This window comes from Gorilla gorilla, chromosome 20 (assembly GCF_029281585.2).
Source record: "Gorilla gorilla gorilla isolate KB3781 chromosome 20, NHGRI_mGorGor1-v2.1_pri, whole genome shotgun sequence".
Taxonomy (NCBI): domain Eukaryota; kingdom Metazoa; phylum Chordata; class Mammalia; order Primates; family Hominidae; genus Gorilla; species Gorilla gorilla.
Genome location: NC_073244.2, coordinates 56,289,060 through 56,314,246, shown reverse-complemented (window position 1 = coordinate 56,314,246; position 25,187 = coordinate 56,289,060). Strand labels below are relative to the sequence as shown.

The window sequence follows — 25,187 nt, the reverse complement described above, 5'->3', positions numbered from 1 at the left end:
GGCCCTGAGACCATAGAGAGATGCCCACTTGTCCAGCACCCCCAGCCGCCCTGTGGCAAGCATCACTGATTGCCCTGTTTGTTTGCATCCTGAGCCAAAACAAACCAGCCACGCCTTTCTTCAAATCCCAGCCCACAGCAACCATGAGACTTAATGCAATGATTGCTGTCATTTGCGGCTAACTTGTGAAGTGATTTATTACCAGCAATAGCTAATGAGAAGAGCAGCCATATCCTATTTCTGGGGCAGCAGAGGCAGCGAGACAACTACAGTGTCTAGTGGCCATCGCCAGCATGGCCTCATCAGACCGGTTCTGTGGTGTCACTGTGGCTGGGTTACAATTGCTGGCCAGCTGCCAGGATTCTTCCTGCTCACTTTCCAATCCTGATTCCCCAGTTCACTCCTGGGATTCTGTGAGCGACCCCAAATCCTCTCAATAAATTCCCTTTCTGCCCCTGAGGTAGCGTCTGTTGCTTGGAACTAAATCTGTGATAATTCTCTTTCTTTCTTCCTCTCTTTCTTCCTTCCTTCCTTTCTTTCCTTTCTCTCCTTCCTTCCTTCTTTCCCTCCTTCCTTTTCCTCTCTCTCCCTCCCTTCCTTTCCTTCCTTTTTTTTTCTTTTTTTCAGAGTTTCGCTCTTGTTGCCCAGGCTGGAGTGCAATGGCACAATCTCGGCTCACTGCAACCTCCATCTCCTGGGTTGAAGTGATTCTCTTGCCTCAGTCTCCCGAGTAGCTGGGATTACAGGTGCCCGCCACCATGCCTGGCTAATTTTTGTATTTTTAGTACAGACGGGGTTTCACCATGTTGGGGTGAAAGTATAGACGGGGTTTCACTCCTGACCTCAGATGATCCACCTGCCTCGGCCTCCCAAAGTGCTGGGATTACAGCTGTGAGCCACTGCGCCCGGCCCTGATACATTCTTTCAAGCCTCCTGTCCATTGGAATACTTTTTCATCATTTAAAAAATGTTCTTTTCTTTTTTGAGACAGGGTCTTGCCATGTTGCCCAGGCTGGAGTGCAATGGTGCCATCTCGGCTCACTGAAGCCTTGACCTCCCAGGCTCAAGCCATCCTCCTACCTCAGCCTCCTGAGTAGCTAGGACTTACAGGCATGTGCCACACCATGCCTGGCTAATTTTTCCAAAATTTTTTGTAGAGATGGAGTTTCATCACGTTGCTCAGGCTGGTCTCAAACTTCTGAGCTCAAGCATCCCGCCTGCCTCAGTCTCCCAAAGTGCTGGGATTACAGGCATGAGCCACCACGTCTGGCCTCATCATCTTTTAAGTATCAGCTCAGACATCGCCTCCTCCTGGAAGCACTCCCTGACCTCCCAGGCTGAGTCAGGTGCCCACTCTGGGTTCCTGTAGCCCCCTGGGATTCCCTACCCCAGCCATGCCCACTCTGGGTCATCACTATCTAGGGACAGGTCTCTTTCCTCTAGTGGAAGGTGAGCCCTAGTGGGGCAGTGATCCCTGCTTCCTGGTCAGCATTGCTCAGCCCAGTGCTGGGCACAGGGCAAGGTCTCTGGGAATGGGACAATTTAAACAAGGTGGAGGGAGGCTTGGGCCACTCCAAGATGAATCATGAGGTGGTATCTCTTCTTCCTCAGCAAGATTTAGACTGGAAGTTAGCAGTTACTCTGGGAGAAAGATGTCAGAGAGGAATGAAGGACAGAGAGAGGGATGAGCACAGACCGTGGCAAGGCAAGGTGGATAACCATCAGGGAAATGTGTGGTCCTTTTGGCCAGGGACTTAACCTGGATATCTGGGTCTGGGTCCAGGAATTTTTTTTGCCATGATGAAGGAGGAGGGTTGGATGCCCGATTCTCAGAAAACTTGGGATTCTGGACTTCTAAATCCTGAGAGCAGGACTCCTGGGTATCACAGAGAAGGCTGGGGGCCCAGTTTTTTTTTTTTTTTTTTTTTTTTAAGACAGGATCTCGGTCTGTCACCCAGGCTGAATTGCTGTGGCACAATCACAGCTCCCTGCAACCTCAGCTTCCTAGGCTCAGTCTTTCCCACTTGGCCTCCCAAAGCCTTGGAATTACAAGCGTGCGCCACCGTGCCTGGCCCCAGATTCCATTTGAAGATCTGAGGGTGGAGGGGGCTGGGGACCTGGACTCCTGGGTCTGAGGGAGGAGGGGCTGGGGTCTGGGCTCCTGGGTCTCGGGGAGGAGGGGCTGGGGTCTGAACTCTTGGGTCCGAGGGAGGAGGGTCTAGGGTCTGGATTCCTGAGTCCAAGGAAGGAGGGACTGGGGGTCTGAACTCCTGGGTCTGAGGGAGGAGGGACTAGGGTCTGGACTTCTGGGACTGGGGGAGGAGGGACTGGGGGTCTGAATTCCTGGGTCTGAGGGAGGAGGGGCTGGGGCCTGGACTCCTGGGTCTGAGGGAGAAGGGGTTGGGGGTCTGGACTCCTGGGTCTGAGGGAGGAGGGGCTGGAGTATGGACTCCTGGGTCTGAGGGAGGAGGGGCTGGAGTATGGACTCCTGGGTCTGAGGGAGGAGGGGCTGGAGTATGGACTCCTGGGTCTGAGGGAGGAGGGGCTGGAGTATGGACTCCTGGGTCTGAGGGAGGAGGGGCTGGAGTATGGACTTCTGGGTCTGAGGGAGGAGGGGCTGGGGCCTGGACTCCTGTTGTTCAGGTGGGGACCAGGCCTGGGGACGGCCCTTTCCCAGTGCCTGCTGCCCTCTGCTGCCCCCTGCTGGCCACTGCACTCTTCCTTTGCACCCTGGAGGACAGACCAGGCTTGGCAGTTTATTTCGGTTTCACAAACCCCTTCCAGCCCTTGGGGCTCCCTTGAGCAGCACATCTCGGTGCCCTGTAGGCGGAGAGAGGGGTGGGTTAGATGAGGTCACCTCCAGGTGGAGGATGGTGGAGTGGGCCAGGGAGGGTTAGGGAGTGGACTCACCTGGCCTTCAGGCCGGGGCAGGGTCCTGGGGTCCCAGGGCAGCTGGAGGGGAGTTCCCCTTTAGGAGTCTCTGCAATGGAGATATTTTGAGAGGGCGGTTGATTCCCGGCATCCAATCTTTCCCTCTGCCCCTCTTCCCTGTCCCCTTTGTCTTAGACCTGGGAGTCCCAGACCACCTGGGGGCTGGAGGTGGCTTCCTGCGCGGCTGAGGCCACAGCCTTAATTCTTGGCAAGAGAAGAGGGGCCCGAAGTCTGGGGAGGGCCAGAAGTGCCTGGGGGGAGGAGATTAAGAAATGTCTCTGCTAGGCTGCAGCCTGGGTGGACGTCCTTTCACAGGCCCTGGACAGGGGTGACACAGTGGTGGCGGCCACCATCTGACAGGACCTTTGGCCTTGTCACTAGTCCATGCTGCCTTTTCCCTCTCACCTCTAACTCGTGTAGGATGAAGTTTCAGTTTGTCTGTCCGCCTGTCCATCCAAGTGTCCACCCTTCTGCTCACTCGTGTGCCCCACAGACAGTTCCCAAGCCTCTCCAGTGGGTCAGGCCCTTTCTTTCATTTTCTTTTCCTTTTCTCTTTTTGCTTCTTTCTTTTTCTTTCTTTTCTTTTTTTCTTTCTCTCTTGCTCTCTCTTTCCTTTTTTCTCTTTCCCTCCCTTTCTTTTTCTATTTCTCTTTCCTTTCTCTCTCTCTCCCTCCTCCTTTCTCTCTCTCCCTTTCTCTCTCTTTCCTTTTCTTTCTTTTTTAAAAACAACAACAACAACAACAACAACAACAAACCGAAAAAACAGGGGCCATGCGCGGTGGCTCACGCCTGTAATCCCAGCACTTTGGGAGGCCGAGGTGGGTGGATCACCTGAGGTCAGGAGTTTGAGACCAGCCTGGCCAATATGGTGAAACCCTGTCTCTATGAAAAATACGAAATTAGCCAGGGGTGGTGGCACATTCCTGTAATTCCAGCTACTTGGGAGGCTGAGGCAGGAGAATCGTTTGAACCCAGGAGGTGGGGATTGCCATAAGCCAAGATTGCACCACTGCACTCCAGCCTGGGCAACAAGAGCGAAACTGTCTCAAAACAAAACAAAGCAAAACAGGGTCTCGCTCTGTTGCCTCGTCTGGAGTGCAGTGATGTATGTGACCATAGCTCACTGCAGCCTTGACCTCCTGGGCTCAAACCATCCTCCTGCCTCAGCCTCCCAAAGTGCTGGGATTACAGGCATGAGCCACCGCACCAGGCCAAGGCCCTGTTTTTCGCTCTGAGAAGACAGCTGTGAACAAGACAGAAAACTATCTTTGTCCTGGTGGAGCTGATGCTCCACTGAACCTGAGGCTCGCAGTGAATGATCAGCTCCTGAACAAGGAAATGTCCCAGAGCAAGTTCCATGTCCTTCAAAGTGCCTGGGAGAGGGAAGATGCCGGGGAGGCCTCTTGGAGATGGGAATGACCCAGCCGATGCCTGAGTGCAAGAAGGATCCAGACAGAGGCTCCGAGTGAGTGGGGGCTTGCTGGCAAGTTAGAAGAGCAGCAAGGGTCCAATGTTGCTGGAAAGGAGGTGGAGTAGGGGAGATCAGAGAGGTGGGGAAGAGTCAGATCCCCAGCCCCAGGTCTTTGGGCGGTGGAGAGGACTTTGGCTTGAGTTCTTAGAGCCCTGGGGAGCCAGTGGGGATTTCTTTCTTTCTTTCTTTTTGAGACGGAGTTTTTGCACCGTTGCCCAGGCTAGAGTGCAGTGGCACAATCTCGGCTCATTGCAACTTCCGCCTCCTGGCGGAAGCGATAATCAAGCGAGAATCAAGCGATTCTCCTACCTCAGCCTCCCGAGTAGCTGGGATTACGGGTGCCCGCCACCATGCCTAGCTAATTTTTGTATTTTTTAGTAGAGACGGGGTTTCACCATGTTGGCCGGGCTGGTCTCGAACTCCTGACCTCAAGCAAAGGATTTGCCCACCTCGGCCTCCCAAAGTGCTGAGATTACAGGTGTGAGCCACCGCGCTTGGCTGCCAGTGGAGATTTCTGAGAGGTGAGGGAGGGGATATGACTCAGGTTAGAGATGACTGAGCTTGCTGGCTTCATCAAAACTCATGGGGAGGCTAGACGAAGTGGCTAATGCCAGTAATCCCAGCACTTTGGGAGGCCGAGACAGGAGGATCACTTGAGCCCAGGAGTTAGAGACCAACTTCGGCAACACGGTGAGACTCTGTCTCTAATTAAATTAAAACATTAAAACAAACAAACAAACAAAAAAACCCAGCCTGTGGGGCTTGTGTCAGGCTGGTCCCCATTTTCCCCATGAAAACACTGAGGGTCAGAGAGGTCCCCAGTGGTCAGTGGGGTGATGAGATCCAGCTCAATGGCAGTGTCGTCCCCTAAAGGGAGGTTTCTCAGATGGAGAACAGCAGTGTGCAGACAGCAACCCCAGGGGCCACAGCACCATACACAGATCACAACCATGGTGACACTGACCACTGACACAGTCCCATCACATCCAGTGTCCACAGCAGCCCCAGCCTCACTGCTGCAAAAAATTTAAAAATGATCTGGGTGTGGAGACATGCACCTGCAGTCCCAGCTACTCTGGGGGCTAAGGAGGGAGGATCACTTGAGCCCAGGAGATTGAGGCTATAGTGAGCTGTGATTGTACCACTGCACTCCAGCCTGGCTGACAGAGACCCTATTTTTTTTTTTGAGATGGAGTCTCGCTCTGTCGCCCAGGCTGGAGTGCAATGGCTCTATTTTGGCTCACTGCAACCTCTGCCTCCTGGGTTCAAGTGATTCTCCTGCCTCAGCCTCCTGAGTAGCTGGGATTACAGGTGCACGCCACCACACTCCGCTAGACAGAGACCCCATCTTAAAAAAAAAAAAAAAAAGCAATGCCAGGCACATAGCAAAAGTTATGACAGGCGGGGCCCACTCCTGTAGTCCCAGCGCTTTAGAAGGCCGAGGCAGGCAGATGACCGGAGGTGAGGAGTTCAAGACCAGCCTGGCCAACATGATGAAACCCTGTCTCTACTAAAAATACAAAAATTAGCCGGGCATGGTGGTGAGCACCTGTGACCCCATCTACTCGGGAGGCTGAGGCAGGAGAATCGCTTGAACCTGGGAGGCGGAGGTTGCAATGGGCTGAGATTGTGCCACTGCACTCCAGCCTAGGTGACAAAGTGAGACTCCGTCTCAAACAACAACAACAACAACAAAAGTTATGACAGTGCCTTGCTGAGAAGTAACAAACCCAAGGCTGTCTCTTCTGTGGTATGTTTTGAAGAATGAAAGAGTAGGTGGGAGTGGACTGGAATTTTAATCAGGCAGGGTTTGGGGAGAGGAGGAAAAGGTGGGGGAGGTGGAGGGTACGGCCTAGGCAAAGGTGTCACCATCAGGCCCGAGGTCCCTGTCAGCCTGCTGTCCTGGCTGTGTCCCCCATCACTGTCCTCTGAGAGCCGGCTGAGTGCCTCCTAATGTTTCCATTTGCTTTTGGCAGCAGGTTGGATCTGTTTTTAGCTTCCCTGGCTGGTTTCACCGCCACCCCCCCGCTTCCTGCTGGCTCTCTTGTTTGCTGTGGTCGAATAATGTTCCCGGACTTCCTGAGCTGTTTGTTTGAAGACAGCTCAGTATTGATCGAAGCCTGTGTGTACTCAGCCAGAGATACTAAGAGATCTGCTTCTCCCCAGCAATCCAGGGTCCCAAAAATCCTGGGGTGGCAGCGCAGGGAGAAAAGAAAGCCAGGACAAGGCTTATTAAAAAATAAGTAGGCCGGGCGCGGTGGCTCACCCCTGTAATCCCAGCACTTTGGGAAGCCGAGGCAGGCGGATCACCTGAGGTTGGGAGTTCGAGACCAGCCTGACCAACATGGAGAAACCCCAACTCTACTAAAAAATACAAAATTTGCCAGGCATGGTGGCACCTGCCTGTAATCCCAGCTACTCAGGAGGCTGAGGCAGGAGAATTAGCTTGAACCCCAGAGGCGGAGGTTGCAGTGAGCTGAGATCATAATATTTCACTCCAGCCTGGGCAACAAGAGTGAAACTCCGTCTCAAAAGAAAAACAAACAAACAAAGAAACAACAAAAAAATAAGTAGATGGTTTGGGGGCCTTAAAGACTCCAACGCTGGCTTCTCCTCTTTCAGGCTGTGTGGTTTTGGGCAGGTACTGTCACCTCTCTGAACTTTTTTCCTCTGGAAAATGGGGAGAGGAACATTCATTCGTTTGTTTTTTGAGACAGGGTCTCACACTCTGTCATCCAGGCTGGAGTGCAGTGGCGCGATCTTGGCTCACTGCAACCTCCACCTCCCGGGTTCAAGCGATTCTCCTGCCACAGTCTTCCAAGTAGCTGGGATTACAGGTGTGTGCCACCACGCCCAGCTAATTTTTGCATTTTTAGTAGAGACAGGGTTTCACCATGTTGGTTAGGCTGGTCTCGAACTCCTGAACTCAGTGATCCACCTGCCTCAGCTTCCCAAAATGTTGGGATTACAGGCATAAGCTACCGCGCCCAGCCGGGAGAGGAATACTTTTGACTTCATAGGGCTGTTGGGAAGACTCACTTCAGTGTATTCATTTGGCATCTATTTATTGAGCACCTATGATGTGTGTGTGTGCTAGGCACCGTTCTGCACTCTGGAGATATGATGAAGAAGACAACAAAGGCCTGACCTGCAGGAAGGTTGCAACCTGACAGTGATAAAAGCCGACAAAACCAACCCTAAGCTCTGCCGGGTGGCGAAAGATCTTTGAACTTACAGCAGAGCAGGGCCCCGAGGGACAGCGGTGCTATTTTCATCTTTTCTTTTTTTTTTTAGAGAACGGGGTCCCGCTATATTGCCAGAAAGGTCTCGAAATCCTGGGCTCAAGCTTTCCTCCTGCCTCTGCCTCCCTAACAGCTGGGATTACAGACTCTTTTTTTTTTTCTTTATTGGTTTAGAGACAGGGTCTCATTCTGTTGCCCAGGCTGGAGTGCAGTGGTGTGATCACGCCTCACTGGAGCTACCAACTCCTGGGATCAAGGGACCCTCCCACCTCAGCCTCCTGAGCAGCTGGGACTACGGGTGTGCGCCACCACTTTGGGCTAATTTTAAAATTTTTTTGTAGTGTTGGGGTCTTGTGATGTTGCCCAGGCTGGTCTCAAATGCCTGGGCTCAAGCCGTCCTCCTGCCTTGGCCTCCCAAAGTGTTGGGATTGCAGGCCGGGCATGGTGGCTCATGCCTGTAATCCCAGCACTTTGGGAGGCCAAGGCGGTGGATCAACTGAGGGCAGGGGTTTCAGACCAGCCTGGCCAATGTGGCAAAACCTCGTCTCTACTAAAAATCCAAAAATTAGTCGGGCATGGTGGTGGGTGCCTGTAGTCCCAGCTACTTAGGAGGCTGAGGCAGGAGCATTGCTTGAATCTGGGAGGCAGAGGTTGCTGTGAGCCGAGACTATGCCACTGCACTGCAGCCTGGGGTACAGAGTGAGACTCCTCTCAAAAAAAAAAAAAAAAAGTACTGGGATTGCAGGCATGAGCCACCACCCCAGCTAGGGGTACTATCTTGAACAGAGTGGTCAGGGAAGGCCTCCCTGAAAAGGGATGGGAAAGCAAGTCTCAGGAAAGGCTGTGCAGGCCAAGGGAACAGCTTATGCAAAGGCCCTGAGGTAGGACACATCTGGGATGCTGGAAGGAGAGCTAGAAAGTCCTTGAGGCCAGGTGCAGTGGCTCACTCCTGTAATCCCAGCACTTTGGGAGGCTGAGCGGGGCAGATAATGAGGTCAGGAGTTCAAGACCTGCCTGACCAACATGGTGAAATTCTGTCTGTACTAAAAATACAAAAATTAGCAGGGCGTGGTGGTGGGTGCCTGTAATCCCAGCTACTCAGGAGGCTGAGGCAGGAGAATTGCTTGAACCCGGGAGGTGGAGGTTGCAGTGAGCCAAGATTGTGCCACTGCACTCCAGCCTGAGCGACAGAGCAAGATTCCGTCTCAAAAAAAAAAAAAAAAAAAAAAAAAGAAAGTCCCAGAGGGGGAATGAAAACAAGGGAAGAGGTCACAGAGGGGATGGGTGCCTTGGAAATGGGTGCCAAGGATGAGTCCCTGCCCTGGCACCCCTGAGTGCACAGGTGAACCAGGGACCCTGGAGGTAAGTGAGACCCCAGCCCCCAACCTCAGACCAGTGCCTGACTCACCACTTCCGGCTGGGCATTTCTGGGCTTCCTGGGGGGCAGATCTGGCCGTGGGGGCAATGGAGGAGCCGAAAGGGGCACCTGGGGGGGACAGAGGAAGGAGAAGGGGCTTGTGAGCTGCCATTTTCTTCTCGCCTCCATATTCTCCTGCCTGGGACTCAGCATTCAGGCACTGTTCTAGACTCAAGATATAACAGAGACCAAGACAACGTACGAACGCTTAGGAGGGTTACAGCCAGGGAAAGCCACAGCCCCAGCCCTTGGGGAAGCAAAAGACCAGTTCCCTAGGACCTGAGAATCTTGTTATCAGCCCCCTCCTCTCCTAGAACCCAGGAGTGTGGGCCCTCAGCTCTTCCTCCCTCAGACCCAGGAGTCCAGGCCCCCATATTCTCCTCCCTCAGACCCAGGAGTCCAGGTCCCCATACCCACCTCCATCAGACCCAGGAGTCCAGGCCCCTAGCCCCTCCTCCCTCAGACCCAGGAGTCCAGGACCCCCAGCCCTCCTCCCTTAGACTCAGGAGTACAGGCTCCAACCCCTCTTCCCTCAGACCCAGGAGTCCAGGCCCCCAGTCTCTCCTCCCTCAGACCCAGGAGTCCAGGCTCCAGTCCCTCCCCCCTCAGGCCTCAGGAATTTGGATTCCAGCTCCCGGCTGGCCCTGCTCACCTGCCCCAGCTCCAACTCCCTGCCTTCCTGGTCACTGCTGTCCCCCGAGTCCTCAGCAGTAGCCTGACCGTGGAACTGGTAGATACTCACGGCCTCCCAGCCCTTGATCTCGCAGCGGCAGAAGGGGCAGGTCTGGCTGTCCGAGTGCTGGGGGAGGTCGGGAGGGAAAGGGTCAGTGCTCCCCTGCTCTCCATCCTGTCCCTTGGGCCAACGAGGAGCTCCCTGCCCAAAAGATTGATGTGGGGAAGACAGACAGAGGAAGGGAGACGGAAGGAGAGAAGAGGAGTCGTGGAGAGCAGAGGAATGTGGAGGGAAATGCTGGGAGGGAAGGTGAGAGAGGAACGGAACCAGAGCTGAGGTCAGGAGGGGGCACACAGGCCAGGGATCCCCATGGAGCTGTGGCCACAGCTTCCGGGCCAGGCCTTTCCGGGCTCAGACCCTCACTGTGGCCCTTGCTGTTGTTGTTTTTTAAAAAAATGGAGTCTCGCTCTGTCACCCAAGCTGGAGTGCAGTGGCACGATCTCTGCTCACTGCAACCTCTGCCTCCCAGGTTCAAGTGATTCTCATGCCTCAGCCTCCCGAGCAGCTGGGATTACAGGCACCTACCACCACACCCGTCTAATTTTTGTATTTTTTTTTTAGTAGACACGGGTTTTCACCATGTTGGCCAGGCTGGTCTCGAACTCCTGACCTCAAGTGATCCACCCACCCCGGCCTCCCAGAGTGCTGAGATTACAGGCGTGAGCCACCGTGCCCAGCCTCACTGTGGCCTTTGGGAGGTCACTATTCTCAGCCCCGTTCTCCAGGGGATGAGGCTAAGGCTCAGAGACGTGAAGCCACTGGCTGGGGATCACCTAGGCAGAGAAGGAAGGAGAGCTTTCCACTGATAACATTGCCGGAGAGGGAGAAACAGAGGCAGCGTGTGCAGAATGCGATGGAACCAGAGGCCCGGGGAAAGACAGCCGGGCTCCTGAGTGGTTGCCATCAGCTCTTTGCCCTCTCTGGCCTTCGGTTTCCCCATATGATCAATGAGGCATGGAGATCCTTTTGGGGCTTTCCCTGTAGAGAGGGGAGACCAGAGGGGAAGGCACCACAGGGGTCAGACCCACCTGCCAGGCAGCCAGGCAGCGGCTGCAGAGCAGGTGCCCGCATGGCTCAATCTTCACATCCTTGTTGCTCTCAGCACAGATCTTGCAGAGCTCAAATGTGGAGTCCATGGCCCAGTAGAGCTGCAGCTGCTCCTGGCAGGTGAGAGGATACAGAAGACAGCGAGGGGCATGCGTCAGTCATGGGGACACAACTCGGGCCACAGGAAGAAAATCCCAAACCTCGGCTGGTTGTGGTGGCTCATGCCTGTAATCCCAGCACTTTGGAAGCTGAGGCAGGGGGATCATCTGAGGTCAGGAGTTCAAGACCAACCTGGTCAACATGTTGAAACCCCGTCTCTACTAAAAATACAAAAATTAGCTGGGCATGGTGGTGCATGCCTGTAGTTCCAGCTACTCAGGAGGCTGAGGCAGGAGAATCGCTTGAACCCGGGAGATGGAGGTTACAGTGAGCTGAGATTGCACCATTGCACTCCAGCCTGGGTAACAAGAGCAAAACTCCGTCTCAAAAAAAAAAAAAAAAAGAAAGAAAGAAAATCCCAAACCTCCTCTATCTTGGCACTGTGGCTTATGCCTGTAATCCCAGCACTTCTGGCGGCCAAGGCAGGTGGAATGCTTGAGCCCAGGAGTTCTGGACCAGCGTGGGCAGCATAGTAAGACCCTGTCTCTATTTAAAAAAAAATAATAAACCAAACCTCTGTGCCAGACCTGAACCCTCTCCTAAGTCCAAGGCTGGCATGTCCAATGGCCTCCTACATGTCTACACTCATTTTTTTTTTGGAGACGCAGTCTTGCTCTGTTGCCCAGGCTGGAGTGCAGTGGCGCGATCTTGGCTCACTGCAACCTTTGCCTCCAGGTTCAAGCGATTCTTGTGCCTCAGCCTCCTGAGTAGCTGGGACTACAGGCATGAGCCACCATACCTGGCTAATTTTTGTATTTTTAGTAGAGATGGGGTTTCACCATGTTGGCCAGGCTAGTCTCGAACTCCTGACCTCAAGTAATCTGCCCGCCTTGGCCTCCCAAAGTGCTGGAATTACAGGCGTGAGCCACCTCGCCCGGCCATGTCTTCACTCCTTGTTATGAGACTTCTTCTCCCCAGTTGTCTACACCCAGTGGTGCCAGATTTAGCAAATAAAAGTATTGGATGCTGCTAAATTTGAATTTCATTCTTTTTCTTTTTCTTTTTTTTTTTTTGTGGGATGGAGCCCCACTCCGTTACCCAGGTTGAAGTGCAGGGTCGCAATCTTGGCCTACTGCAACCGCCAACTCCCAGGCTCAAGTGATCCTCCCACCTCAGTCTCCCAAGTAGGTGGGCTAATTTTTTGCATTTTTTATAGAGATGGGGTTTTGTCATGTTGCCCAGGTTCATCTTGAACTCCTGAGCTCAAGTGATCCACCTGCCTCAGCCTCCCAAAGTACTAGGATTACAGGCATGAACCACCGTGCCTAACCTAAATTTGAATTTCTTTCTTTCTTTTCTTTTTTTTTCTTGAGACCAAGTCTCACTCTGTTGCCCAGGCTGGAGTGCAGTGGTGTGATCTCAGCTCACTGCAACCTCCGCCTCCTGGGTTCAAGTGATTCTTGTGCCTCAGCCTCCCAACTCAAGTGCCTCAGCTGGGACTACAGGTGTGAGCCACCACACCCAGCTAATTTTTGTATTTTTGGTAGAGATGGGTTTCACTATGTTGGCCAGGCTGGTCTTGAACTCCTGACCTCAGGTGATCTGCCCGCCTCGGCCTACCAAAGTGCTGGGATTATGGGTGCGGTGGCACCCGGCCTCCAAATTTGAATTTCATGTAAACCGTGAATACAATTTGAAGTATAAGGATGTCCCAAATATTGCACGGGATATATTTATACTAAAAAAAATTTAGGGCCAGATACAGTGGCTCATGCCTATAATCCCAGCACTTTGGGAGGTGGAGGCGGGAGGATTGCTGGAACCTAGGAGTTCAAAACCAGCTTGGGCAACATGGCGAAACCCCATCTCTACAGAGAAATACAAAAATTAGCTGGGTGCAGTGGCTCACACCTGTACTCCCGGCTGCTCGGGAGGCTGACGTGGGAGGACTGCTTGAGCCCAGAGGTCGAGGCTGCAGTGAGCCATGATCGCACCACTGCACTCCAGCCTGGGTGACAGAAGAGATCCTGTCTCTAAAAATAAAAATAAATAAAAAATAAATTATTTATTTATTATTGTTGTTTTTCTCACTCGTGGGGTGGCCGTGAAGATTAGGAGCTGGCACGGGGCTATCGCTGGCAAATGCTCGAATGCATTAGCTGTCCTGATGATCTCAGCAGCATCAGTTCCTTATTTAATCCCCGTGATCACCCCTGGGAAAGAGGCAGGAGGAGCCGTATTTTCCGGAAGAATAACTGAGCCTCAGAGAGGTCAAGTGATTTACCCAAGGTCACAGAGCCACCAAGCCAACACTCCAACCCCAGGCCTCTGAGCCAAGGCAACGTGGGGGTGGCAGGGTCAGGGAACTGGGACTGCGGGTGCAGGTGCGGGGCTCACCTCTGACACGTGGATGCGCTGCTGGGGTTCTGCCTGGCCGAGCTCAGTCAGGTCTGGGTTGTGGGTCTTTCCATCTGGGTAGAGGTAGCTGGGGGAAGGGAAGAGAGGGGGACTGGGGGGCCATCCAGTATTTCCCACCCCCAGACGAACAAGGACCTTTACCCCCTACAGGGCCCCATATTTCCCTGAGATGAGGATCTGTCCCAAATCCATTGCTGGCCTGGGCTTATTTTCCCTCCACCCGCCTCTAATTGGGACTGTGTTTTCTCAGATACCCCAGGGCAGGGCTATGTCCCCTCAGACTCCCAAGGTAGGGCACACAAAACCTCAGTGACTCAAGCTCCAGAAACAAGGATGAGATAGACTAAGAACCAGAAAACGATATGAAAATTTCTGGCTTAGGGCAGCTGTGGTGGCTTACGCCTGTAATCCCAGCACTTTGGGAGGCCGAGGTGGGTGGATCATCTGAGGTCAGGAGTTCAAGACCAGCCTGGCTAACATGGTGGAACCCTGTCTCTACTGAAAATATAAAAATTAGCTGGGCGTGGTGGTGCATGCCTGTAATCCTAGCTACTCAGGAGGCTGAGTCAGGAGAATTGCTTGAATCCAGGAGGCAGAGGTTGCAGTGAGCCAAGGTCATGCCACTGCACTGCAGCCTGGGCAACAGAGTGAAACTCTGTCTCAAAAAAAAAAAAAAAAAAAAAAAAAAAGGAAAACCTCTGGCTTAGCTCTTCTAGAACCTCACCCTTCTCCACGCCCAAGCATAACAGATTTTAGCGTCACAGATCATGAAAGTGATCAAATCCTAGAATTTGATAATATCAGGATGGAAAGATCCTCTGAGAACACCTGTACAACTTCTTCCCTCACAGACAGTGACCCAAGGCTCAGGGTGGGAAAGGCACTTGCCCAAGGTCACACAGCAAGGACCAGAGAGATTGAGAACCAGGGTTGTAGGTGAGATCTCAGCACTGGGCTCCAGGACACCGGAGAAGCAAGCTCTGGGCTCCCTGGGTCTCCCCCTGGATCATTTCCTTGGCCTATCTGGCATGCCTCAATGCTACTCCAGTTATCCCGACATGTATACCACATGAAATATTGGACCCTCAGACTCCCTGAGGCTAGTGGCCCTGCCTGGCCTGTCATGTGGAGCAGTGCAGGATCCCTGACCTGGGCCCCACAGTGGCTCTCTCACTAACACACTGTGTGACCTGGCTGGGGCCACTCGACCTTTCTGGCCTCAGTTTCCCCTTCTGTAACATGGACATGATCATGCCTGAGGCAAAGATTTGTGATGGATTAAATAAGACAGTGCTGGCTGGGTACGGTGGCTCACACCTGTAATCCCAGAACTTTGGGAGGCCAAGGCAGGCAGATCATTTGAGGCCAGGAGTTTGAGACCAGCCTGGCCAACATGGTGAAACCCCGTCTCTACTAAAAATAGCAAAATAAATAAATAAATACAATAATAATTAGCCAGGCATGGAGGTGCGTGTCTGTAATCACAGCTACTTGGGAGGCTGAGGCAGGAGAATTTCATGAACCCAGGAGGCAGAGATTGTAGTGAATGGATATCGCACCACTGCACTCCAGCCTGGGCAACACAGCAAGACTCTGTCTCAAAAAAAAAAAAAAAGAAATTTTAAAAATAAATAAGAAAGACAGTGCTTATAAAACATGCAGCCCTGGCTGGGAGCAGTGGCTCATGTCTGAATCCCAGCACTCTGAGAGGCTGAGGCGGGAGGATTGCTTGAGCCCAGGGGTTCGAGACCAGCCTGGGCAACACAGAAAGACACTATGTCTAAAAAAAAAAAAATTAAAAAAATTAGCTGGGCATGGTGGCATGTGCCTGTGGTCTCAGCTACTCAGGAGAGGCTGGAGCGAGAGAATCACCTGAGCCTGGGAGGTCGAGGCTGCAGCAGTGAGCCATGTTCATGTCACTGCACTCCAGCCTGGGTGACAGTGAGACCCTGTCACAGAAAAAAAAGAACCACCAAAAGAAACATGAAGCACTGGCCAGGTGCAGTGGTTTACACCTGTAACCCCAGCACTTTGGGAGGCCGAAGAGGGAGGGTCGCTTGAGCCCAGCAATTTGAGGCCAGCCTGGACAACATAGTGATACCTTGTCGGTAACTAATTTTTTTTTCTTTTTTTCTCTTTATTGAGATGGGGGCTCACTATGTTGTCCAGGTTGGTCTCAAACTCTTGGGCTCAAGTGATCCTCCCACAAAGTTCTAGGATTTCAGGCATGAGCCACCATGCTTGGTGAATAAATTTTTTTTTTTTTTTTTTGAGATGAAGTCTCACTCTTGTGCCCTAGGCTGGAGTGCAATGGCGTGATCTCGGCTCACTGCAACCTCTGCCTCTCGGGTTCAAGCAATTCTCTTGCCTCAGCCTCCCAAGTAGCTGGAATTACAGGCGCCTGCCACCACGCCTGGTTAATTTTTGTATTTTTAGTAGAGATGAGGTTTCACCATGTCGGCCAGGCTGGTCTTGAACTCCTGACCTCAGGTGATCTGCCCGCCTCGGCCTCCCAAAGTGCTGGGATTACACGTGTGAGCCACCGTGCCCGGTGCAAATAAATTTTTTAAATTAGAAAAAAATTTTAAATGCAGCGTCCTCCTCTGTGCATAAACACCCAATAAGAAGGGACTTCTATGATTGACTTTATTTTATTTTTATTTTTATTTTTTGAGACAGAGTCTGGTTCTGTCACCCAGGCTGAAGTACAGTGGCGCGATCTCGGCTCACTGCAAGCTCCACCTCCCGAGTTCACGCCATTCTCCTGCCTCAGCCTCCTGAGTAGCTGGGACTACAGACGCCCGCCACTGCGCCCGGCTAATTTTTTGTATTTTCAGTAGAGACGGGGTTTCACCGTGTTAGCCAAGATGGTCTCGATCTCCTGGCCTGGTGATCCACCCACCTCAGCCTCTTAAAGTGCTGGGATTACAGGCGTGAGCCACTGCGCCCGGCTTATGATTGACTTTATTTTTATGTTTTTGAGATGGAATCTCACTCTGTCACCCAAGCTAGAATGCAGAGGCGTGATCTTGGCTCACTGCAGCCTCAACCTCCCGGGTTCAAGCAATTCTCGTCTCAGCCTCCTGAGTAGCTGGAATTATAGGCATACACCACCATGCCTGGCTAGATACCAGGTTTCACCATGTTGGCCAGGCTGGTCTCGAACTCCTGACCTCAAGTGATCTGCCTGCCTCAGTCTCCCAAAGTGCTGGGATTACAGGCATGAGCCACCATGCCCGGCCTCTGATTTCTCTGTTTTAAATGGTCCCCAAGAGTAGCTGAAGTGTTGTCTCCTGTTCCTAAGTGAAAGAAGGCTGTGATGTGTCTTATGGAGAAAACGTGTGTGTTGTATAAGCTTTGCTGAGACACAAGTTATACTGCTGTTGGTTGTGAGTTCAATGTTAGTGAACCAACAATAGGTACTGAATAAAGTGTCAATTTTTTTTTCTGAGACGGAGTCTTGCTCTGTCGCCCAGGCTGGAGTGCAGTGGCACGATCTCGGCTCACTGCAACATCCGCCTCCAGGGTTCACGCCATTCTCCTGCCTCAGCCTCCTGAGTAGCTGGGACTACAGGTGCCCGTCACCACGCCCGGCTAATTTTTTTTGTGTGTTTTTAGTAGAGACGGGGTTTCACAGTGTTAGGCAGGATGGTCTCGATCTCCTGACCTCGTGTTCTGCGCGACTCGGTGTTCCAAAGTGCTGGGATTACAGGTGTGAGCCACTGCGCCCGGCCTTGAATAAAGTGTCTTTAAACGAAAACATACATAAAGGTTACTATGTTGTGATTGGTTGACAAAAATGTGGTGACCCAGCTGGGCGTGGTGGCGTGCACCTGTAGTCCTAGCTACTCAGGACCCAAGAATGTATTTCCCCTGGGAGCAACGGCTTGATATTCAATAATTCAGGGTGTGTGGTGATTTTATAGAAGATAATTACTACAAATTGGCCAGGCGTGTGGTTCACACCTGTAATCTGAGCACTGTGGGAGGGTGAGGCGGGCAGATTGCTTGAGTTCAGGAGTTCGAGACCAGCCTAGGCAACATGGTGAGCCACACCCCACCCCCATCTCTACCAAATATACAATAAAATTTTTTTGTTTTGTTTTTTTCAGATGGAGTCTCGCTCTGTCACCCAGGCTGGAGTGCAGTGGCGTGATATCAGCTCACCGAAACCTCCACCTGCCAGGTTCAAGCAATTCTGCCTCAGCCTCCGGAGTAGTTGGGATTACAGGTGCACGCCACTGCGCCCAGCTAATTTTTTTAAATTTTTAGTAGAGATGGGGTTTCACCATGTTGACCAGGCTGGTCTTGAACTCCTGATCTCAGGTGATCCGCCTGCCTTGGCCTCCCAAAGTGCTGGGATTACAGGCGTGAACCACCGTGCCCCACCAAAAATGTTAAAAAAATTATATATTAAAAAATTAATAATAATTATTGCAAATAATCAACAGCATATCTACCTATCTGCCTATCTATCTATCTATCTATCTATCTACCTATCTGACTATCTAGCTAGCTACCTACCTTCCTATCTCCTCTCTTGTATGTCAGTAGTCATATACATATGATTGATAAGAAAGTTCTGGCTAAAGGTGAAACTCTGAAAAGAAACCTGTCTTCCTGGCCGGGCACAGTGGCTCACACCTGTAATCCCAGCACTTTGGGAGTTTGAGAAGGGAAGATCACTGGAGGTCAGGAGTTTGAGACCAGCCTGGCATGGCAAAACCCCATCTCTATTAAAAATCCAAAACTTAGGACCGGGCATGGTGGCTCATGCCTGTAATCAGCATTTTGGGAGGCCGAGGTGGGTGGATCACGAGGTCAGGAGTTCGAGACCAGCCTGACCAACATGGTGAAACCCTGTCTCTACTAAAAACACACACAAAAAATTAGCCGGGTGTGGTGGTGGGCGCCTGTAATCCCAGCTACTCAGGAGGCTGAGGCAGGAGAATCGCTTGAATCTGGGAGGCAGAGGTCGCAGTGAGCCGAGATCATGCCATTGCACTCCAGTCAGGGCGACAGAGCGAGACTCCGTCTCAAAAAAACAAAAAACAAAAAACAAAAAACACCTGTCCAGCAAGTTCTCCAGTTCTGTTTCTGCCCCATCAATCCAGATTCTAGAGCAGGATCTCATATCTAGAAACAAAAGCTGGCTGGGCACGGTGGCTCACGCCTGTCATTTCAACACTTTGGGAGGCCGAGGCGGGAAGATCGCTTGAGCCCAGGAGCTCCAGACCAGCCTGGGCAGCATGGCGAAACCCCATCTCATTTTTTAAAAATTAACTAAAGTAAAAGAGGAAGAAAATAGAAGCAAACGCTCTTGAGCTCAGTTCCAAGGAATGGAGCCCTTGCGGTTGTGCCCAATGCCCCACACACTTCTCCTCGGAGCTGTGGCTGGGCCCGATCTATGGCCACTTTGCGTGAACCTCAGAGGCGCCCCTTCCTCAAGACCTTTGACTGCCACCTGCTGGAATTTTGTAGTACTGCAGATTTGAGGTGTCCCCTATGTGAATGGTTGCACCCTCAAACGTGGTGGCCACCGGCAGTGCACAACATGCAAGATCTTTCCAACCAGATTTTGCTGACACCCTCCTCCTACCAGAATGGAGACTCACAAGCCGTCCTTCTGTCCCTCCAGGAGCACCTGGGACAGGGGTTTGTTGGCAGGGATGGTCTGCAGGACGCTGCCATCTGAGCTCACATAGCCGATGGCCCACTGCCCCAGGCGAGTACAGCTGGGCCGGAAGATGTAACTGGAGGGAGAGGTAGGTAGGATGGGGTGAGGGAGTGGTCACTGCCATCCCTTTTGTGAACTTCCAGTCCCCTGGCCTGTTGGGAATCCAGGTGTCTAGGTCCTCACCCCCAGCTTCCCATCCTCTAGGCAATGGCATGTGCTAGACCCCTGCCTGCCTCTCTAGGGGATATATGCTGTTTTTGCCTGCTTGTCTCTTTTATGATAAAAACAGCCCTGATTCCATTTGGAGATCTCTCCTCGCTTCACTGGAGTTTAAACAAGGCTGGGGTGGCCAATCAGTGCATTTCAGGACCCCTGACCACAGTGATGGGAGTCCGTTCTGGGACTTTTGCTGCAAGTGTCAGAGCAAGGTGCCCCCTTTCTCACAGAGGTTGCTAAAGGTAGGGTACATAGCTGGGACTTCTAGAAGTCATTTGCCACCATGAGGAGAAACCATGTTTGAGAATGAAGCAAACAGAGGAAAGCAGAGAAAGGGGATGAACAGGAACTGATTCCTGACAGTAGCCATTGAGCACCTGGATCTAGCTGTGCCTGAAACCCACACCCTAGGCTTCTTTTCTTTTCTTCCTTTTTGTTTCTGAGACAGAGTCTTGCTCTGTTGCCCAGGCTGGAGTGCAGTGGTGGGATCCTGGCTCACTGCAACCTCCACCTTTCGAGTTCAAGTGATTCTTGTGCCTCAACCTCCCAAGTAGCTGGGACTACAGGCACGCATCACCATGCCAGGCTAATTTTTGTATTTTTTTTTTTTTTGAGATGGAGTTTCACTCTTGTTGCCCGGCAGGAGTGCAATGGCGTGATCTTGGCTCACTGCAACCTCCACCTCCTGGGTTCAAGTGATTCTCCTGCCTCAGCCTCCCAAATAGCTGGGATTACAGGCGCACGCCACCACGCTTGGCTAAATTTTTGGTATTTTTAGTAGAGATGGGGTTTCACCATGCTGGCCAGGCTGGTCTTGAACTCCTGACCTCAGGTGATCCACCCACCTCAGCCTCCCAAAATGCTGGGATTACAGTTGTGAGCCACTGCGCCAGGCCTAATTTTTGTATTTTTAGTAGAGATGAGGTTTCACCATGTTGGCCAGGCTGGTCTCGAACTCCTGACCTCAAGTGATTTGCCCGCCTCAGCCTCCCAAAGTACTGGGATTACAGGTGTGAGCCACTGTGCGGGGCCTGGCCTTTTCAATTATAGGAACTTATTCTTTCCTTTTTCTTTTCCCTTAAATCAGTTTGAAGTGTAACTGGAAGAATGCTAATGCACTCACCGTCCTACCCCTGCACCTCAGCCCTGCAGAGATTCACAAACCTGACCTTCTATTCTCTTGGTATCTAGACAGCTCAATTCTCAGCCCTCTAGGGGGACCCACCCAACAGCTCAAAACTCCTGGTTGAAATAATTTAAGGACTCTCATGTCTTGTTTTTCAGTCTCCTATGCCAACAGGTGGGAAATTCATACTCAAAATACTGAACAGATGGTACAACATGACTGACCTACCAGAAACGGACCTTACCCTCAAGCGGGTCTTTGGGCTCCTTGCTAGAGCGGGCACTGTCCCTTAGCTGCAGGATTATGGGACAGTACAGGAGGCCTCGAGAGAAGAGGTGGGCTGGGAGGGGCACTCAGTGTCCTGCCTCTGAGTTATCAACTCTCTGGGGTCCTGGGTACCTCTGTTCCCACTCTTGGAAGGACATCTGGGCTCCACCACGCACCAGCCCAGAGCCCAGATCCCTGAGTCCTGCAGCCTTGTTCTGCTGAGCCCTGGACCCTTTACCTGCCTGGCTTGTCCCTGTAGGCCTGCAGACGCTCTTGGACCTCATCATAGGTGAGGAAGGCCATGTAGCCTGGGTGGTTGACTGCCAGGAGCTGCCAGTTCTTGAGGAGTGTTGGCCATGGCTGGGGTGGGGCAGGGCTTGGGTCAGGGAGCGACCAGGGAAGCAGCTCACATCCCTAAGTAGTCCCTAGGGCTCGAGGATCCAACCACCTCCTTCACACCCATGGTGGGCCTCAGGCATATCCCTTCTACAAGACCCCAAGCTCTTCTTTCTCCAGAACTCAGGAGTTTGGGACCCTAGCTTCCTCCTCCCTCAGACCCAAGAGTCCAGGCCCCCAGCCCTCTCCTCCCTCAAACCCTGGAGTCTGGGCCCTCACCCCCTCCTCCCTCAGACCCTGGAGTCCAGGCCCCAGCCCCTCCTCCCTCAGACCCAGGAGTCCAGGCCCCAGCCCCTCCTCCCTCAGACCCAGGAGTCCAGGCCCCGGCCCCTCCTCCCTCAGACCCAGGAGTCCAGGCCCCGGCCCCTCCTCCCTCAGACCCAGGAGTCCAGGCCCCGGCCCCTCCTCCCTCAGACCCAGGAGTCCAGGTCCCGGCCCCTCCTCCCTCAGACCCAGGAGTCCAGGTCCCGGCCCCTCCTCCCTCAGACCCAGGAGTCCAGGCCCCGGCCCCTCCTCCCTCAGACCCAGGAGTCCAGGCCCCGGCCCCTCCTCCCTCAGACCCAGGAGTCCAGGCCCCAGGCCCTCCTCCCTCAGACCCAGGAGTACAGGTCCCAGCCCCTCCTCCCTCAGACCCAGGAGTCCAGGTCCCGGCCCCTCCTCCCTCAGACCCAGGAATCCAGGATTCAGCCCTCTACTTCCTCCTGGACCCGAGTCTAGCTCCCAGCCTTGGCCTTCCCTGACCTGAAAGAGCCTGGTGAAGACGTCGAACTCGAAGATGGACACGTGCCCGCTGCAGGTGAGGTCAATGGTGGTGCGCAAGGCCAGGGCTGTGCAGCCTGGTTCCACAGGGTGGCAGGTGCCCAGGAGGGACTCAAACTCAGCCCAGGGCAGCACACACCTGGGTGGGAGAGGGGTGGGGGAGACACCGCTGAGGCCTCCCAGAGCCTATGATGGGAGGGTCTCCAGGAAAGAAGCAGCTGTGGGCCTGGACCCCTGGGTCCCTGGGCCAGGGCAGGATGGGGCTCCGGGAGATGAGGGTCCCTGAGGACAAGGGCTTACTCACCGGGCTCCGCAACTTTCCCTCCAGAAGGTGTGGGCGGGGGCCTTGGTGAGCTGGTACATGTGTCCACAGTACTTTCCCCCGGGGAAGAGTGCGTGCAGCTCCGCGTGCATGTGGCTGAAGATGATGGCCAGCTTGGCCAGCTGTCGCCTGTGGGGATGGGCAAGGACTCTGGCTATCCTTGGGGCTCCCACTGACACCCTCTTCCTCCCCTCATGGGGAACACCTGCAGGGATAAGGCTCTGGACTCTATCTCAACAGTGTAAGGTAAGAGTCCATTCCTGCTGGGCATGGTGGCTCACGCCTGTAATCCCAGCACTTTGGGAGGCTGAGGTGGGTGGATCACTTGAAGTCAGGAGTTAGGGACCAGCCTGGCCAACATGGTGAAACCCTGTCTGTACTGAAAATACAAAAATTAGCCTGGCGTGGTGGCGCCCGCCTATAATCCCAGCTACTCAGGAGGCTGAGGCAGGAGAATCGCTGGAGCCCAGGAGGCAGAGGTAGCAGTGAGCTGAGATCACGCCACTGCACTCCAGCCTGGGTGACAGAATAAGACTCCATCTCAAAAAAAAAAAAAAAAAAAAAATTAAAAATGATATACATGGCTTTTATTAGATTTTGGCCAGAAGCAGTGGCTCATGCCTGTAATCCCAGCACTCTGGGAGGCTGAGGTGGGTGGATCACTTGAGGTCAGGCGTTTGAGAACAGCCTGGCCAACATGGTGAAACCCTGTCTCTAATAAAAACTATAAAAATTATCGCTGCGTGGTGGCGGGTGCCTGTAATCCCAGCTACTTGGGAGGCTGAGGCAGGAGAATTGCTTGAACATGGGAGGCAGAGGCTGAAGTGAGTCAAAATTGCGCCACTGCACTCCAGCCTGGGCAACAGAGTGAGACCATGTCTAAAAAAAAAAAAAAAAAATTATGCTGAATTTTGCAGAAATCCAGCTCTCCTATATATTAAGGGAAGACTATTTGATTCTGTATGACGGTGGTTCTACCTACAGGTACGAGTGTCTGACTAGTCAGCTCTGCCTTCCAAGAATAATTGTGCCTTGGCATTTTCATTTAAAACATAGATAATATTTAGAAAAAAATTCCTTTGATCACTCTCTTATAATTTGGGCATTATAGTGATTAAAAAACTATAGGTGGGTAGGTTGTTGAACCTCTGCATGTCCTTTCAGGATGAATTAAGGAAACACTTGGCTGGACATGGTGGCTCTCGCCTATAATCTCAGCACTTTGGGAGGCTGAGGGTACGAAGATCGCATGAGGCCAGGAGTTTGAGACCGGCCTAGCCAACATAGCAAGACCTCCTCTCTACCAAAAAATAAAAAGATTAGCCTGGCATGGTGGTGCACGCCTGTGGTCCCAGCTACATGGGAGGCTGAGGTGGGAGGATCACTTGAGCCCAGGAGTTGGAGGCTGCAGTGAGTCATGATGGTGCCACTGCCCTCCAGTCTGGGCGACAGGGCCAGACCTTGTGTCCAAAAAAAAAAAAAAAAAAAAAAAAGAGACACTACAAAATATTTAATATAAAGAAGTGGCATGGGTCACTGAACTAGACCTTGTTCTGGGCTCTGGGCCCCAAACCTCATCTGCCCGGTCACTCTGAGATTCCTTCCTCAGTGCAGAACAGCAGAGGGGTGGCCTCCAGGCAGGTCCTGGGTCTGGAGCCAGCTGTTCCTCAGGAACTAAAGACCAAGTGGGTAGTCCAGGCAGAAACCGTGATGGGGGCCTAATGATCAGTTTCTTTGGGTGTGTCCATCTACCTCTCCTCCACCTAGGAGCCCATGGGGTCTCCACATTCTGAGGCCTGATCCTCCCAGCTGGGCCTCCCAAAGAGCTGGGATTACAGGTGTGAGCCACTGTACCCGGCCAGACCAGGCCAAGTTCTGATCACAAATGTGCACACATCTAGAAAACTTTGAATCAGAGAATAATAGTAATAGCTAACTTTTATTTTATCCTCATTGTAGGAAACCCCATGGGGTCCCTGAATTCTGAGATAGTGGGATAGTGGGAACCAGAATTGGGCTGCTGGGTGACCAAGGAAATGGCAAAATCAGGCTGAGGGCATGGGTGCCCAAGGAAGGAGAAAACTGGGTGGCCCATTTTCCAGGTTCCCTTAGGAAGGAGGGGCTGGGGCCTGGACCCCTGGGTCTGAGGGAGGAGGGGCTGGGGCCTGGACCCCTGGGTCTGAGGGAGGAGGGGCTGGGGCCTGGACCCCTGGGTCTGAGGGAGGAAGGGCTGGGGCCTGGACCCCTGGGTCTGAGGAAGGAGGGGCTGGGGCCTGGACCCCTGGGTCTGAGGGAGGAGGGGCTGGGGCCTGGACCCCTGGGTCTGAGGGAGGAAGGGCTGGGGCCTGGATCCCTGGGTCTGAGGGAGGAGGGGCTGGGGGCCTGGACCCCTGAGTCTGAGGGAGGAGGGGATGGGGGCCTGAGTTCCTGTGTCTGAGGGAGGAGGGGGTGGGGGCCTGAGTTCCTGGGTCTGAGGGAGGAGGGGCTGGGGCCTGGACCCCTGGGTCTGAGGGAGGAGAGGTGGGGGCTGGAGCCCTGAGTCTGAGGGAGGAGGGGGTGGGGGCCTGAGTTCCTGGGTCTGGGGGAGGAGGGGCTGGGAGCAAGACCTGGGCCTCACCCCAGAGGACTTTGTTCTGGGGCGAAGGCTCACCTGAGTCTGGAGCCCGCACGGAAGAGCTCGTCGTTGGCACTCCTTCGGCCCCGGGGAGGCAGCAGCGCGGCCACCTGCCTGCTCTTGGCCTCCAGATTGGCCAGGTAGATGAGTAGAAAGTCCCCGGAGCCGCCGGGATCCCCGGGGCCGCCTCCGCCGGCCGCCCGCCGAGAATGGGCCACCTCTCGAAGCAGCTGCGCTGTGCGGGGCAGCAGGTCCCGCAGCGAAGGGGGACTCACGGACAGCCGGGGGTCGACGCATTGCTCTTCTAGGCGCTGCAGCATCCTGACTGCCCGGCCCAGGGCGCGGGCCTCTTCCCACTGTCGCCCCCACGGGGCCGCCGCCAGAGCCATGGGAGCCTCGCGTGTGCCGCGAAGGACCGGTGCGGCTGGGATAGGCGCGGCCTCGCCCAGAGT

General features: G+C 53.4%; 1 protein-coding gene across 3 annotated transcripts; it reads right to left on the bottom strand.

The window, feature by feature from the left end:
• Positions 1–2,065: 2,065 nt before the first annotated feature.
• CBLC (Cbl proto-oncogene C) lies at positions 2,066–25,187 on the bottom strand. 3 transcript variants are annotated; one of them, XM_031007431.3, is made up of 11 exons: positions 24,772–25,169; positions 22,104–22,250; positions 21,782–21,938; positions 20,883–21,004; positions 18,974–19,111; positions 13,338–13,425; positions 10,823–10,954; positions 9,714–9,860; positions 9,053–9,130; positions 2,911–2,980; positions 2,066–2,820 (listed from the first exon to the last, which is right to left on the bottom strand). In XM_031007431.3, the coding sequence occupies exons 1-10, from the start codon at positions 25,122–25,124 to the stop codon at positions 2,918–2,920; spliced, it is 1,425 nt and encodes a 474-aa protein (XP_030863291.2). In that variant the 5' UTR covers positions 25,125–25,169; the 3' UTR covers positions 2,066–2,820; positions 2,911–2,917. The 3 variants fall into 3 exon arrangements, with proteins under 3 accessions (XP_030863291.2, XP_055225677.1, XP_055225678.1); XM_055369702.2 differs by lacking the exon at positions 18,974–19,111 and having other exon boundaries at positions 24,772–25,187; XM_055369703.2 differs by lacking the exons at positions 20,883–21,004; positions 21,782–21,938 and having other exon boundaries at positions 24,772–25,181.

Excerpts from the sequence above, each read along its gene's own strand:
- CBLC (XM_031007431.3), bottom strand. The coding sequence starts at position 25,124 with ATGGCTCTGGCGGCGGCCCCGTGGGGGCGACAGTGGGAAGAGGCCCGC. Across the intron at positions 21,005-21,781 it reads TCTTCACCAGGCTCTTTCAG|CCATGGCCAACACTCCTCAA; the intron begins GTCAGGGAAGGC and ends GCCCCACCCCAG. Across the intron at positions 9,861-10,822 it reads GCTGCCTGGCTGCCTGGCAG|CACTCGGACAGCCAGACCTG; the intron begins GTGGGTCTGACC and ends GACCTCCCCCAG.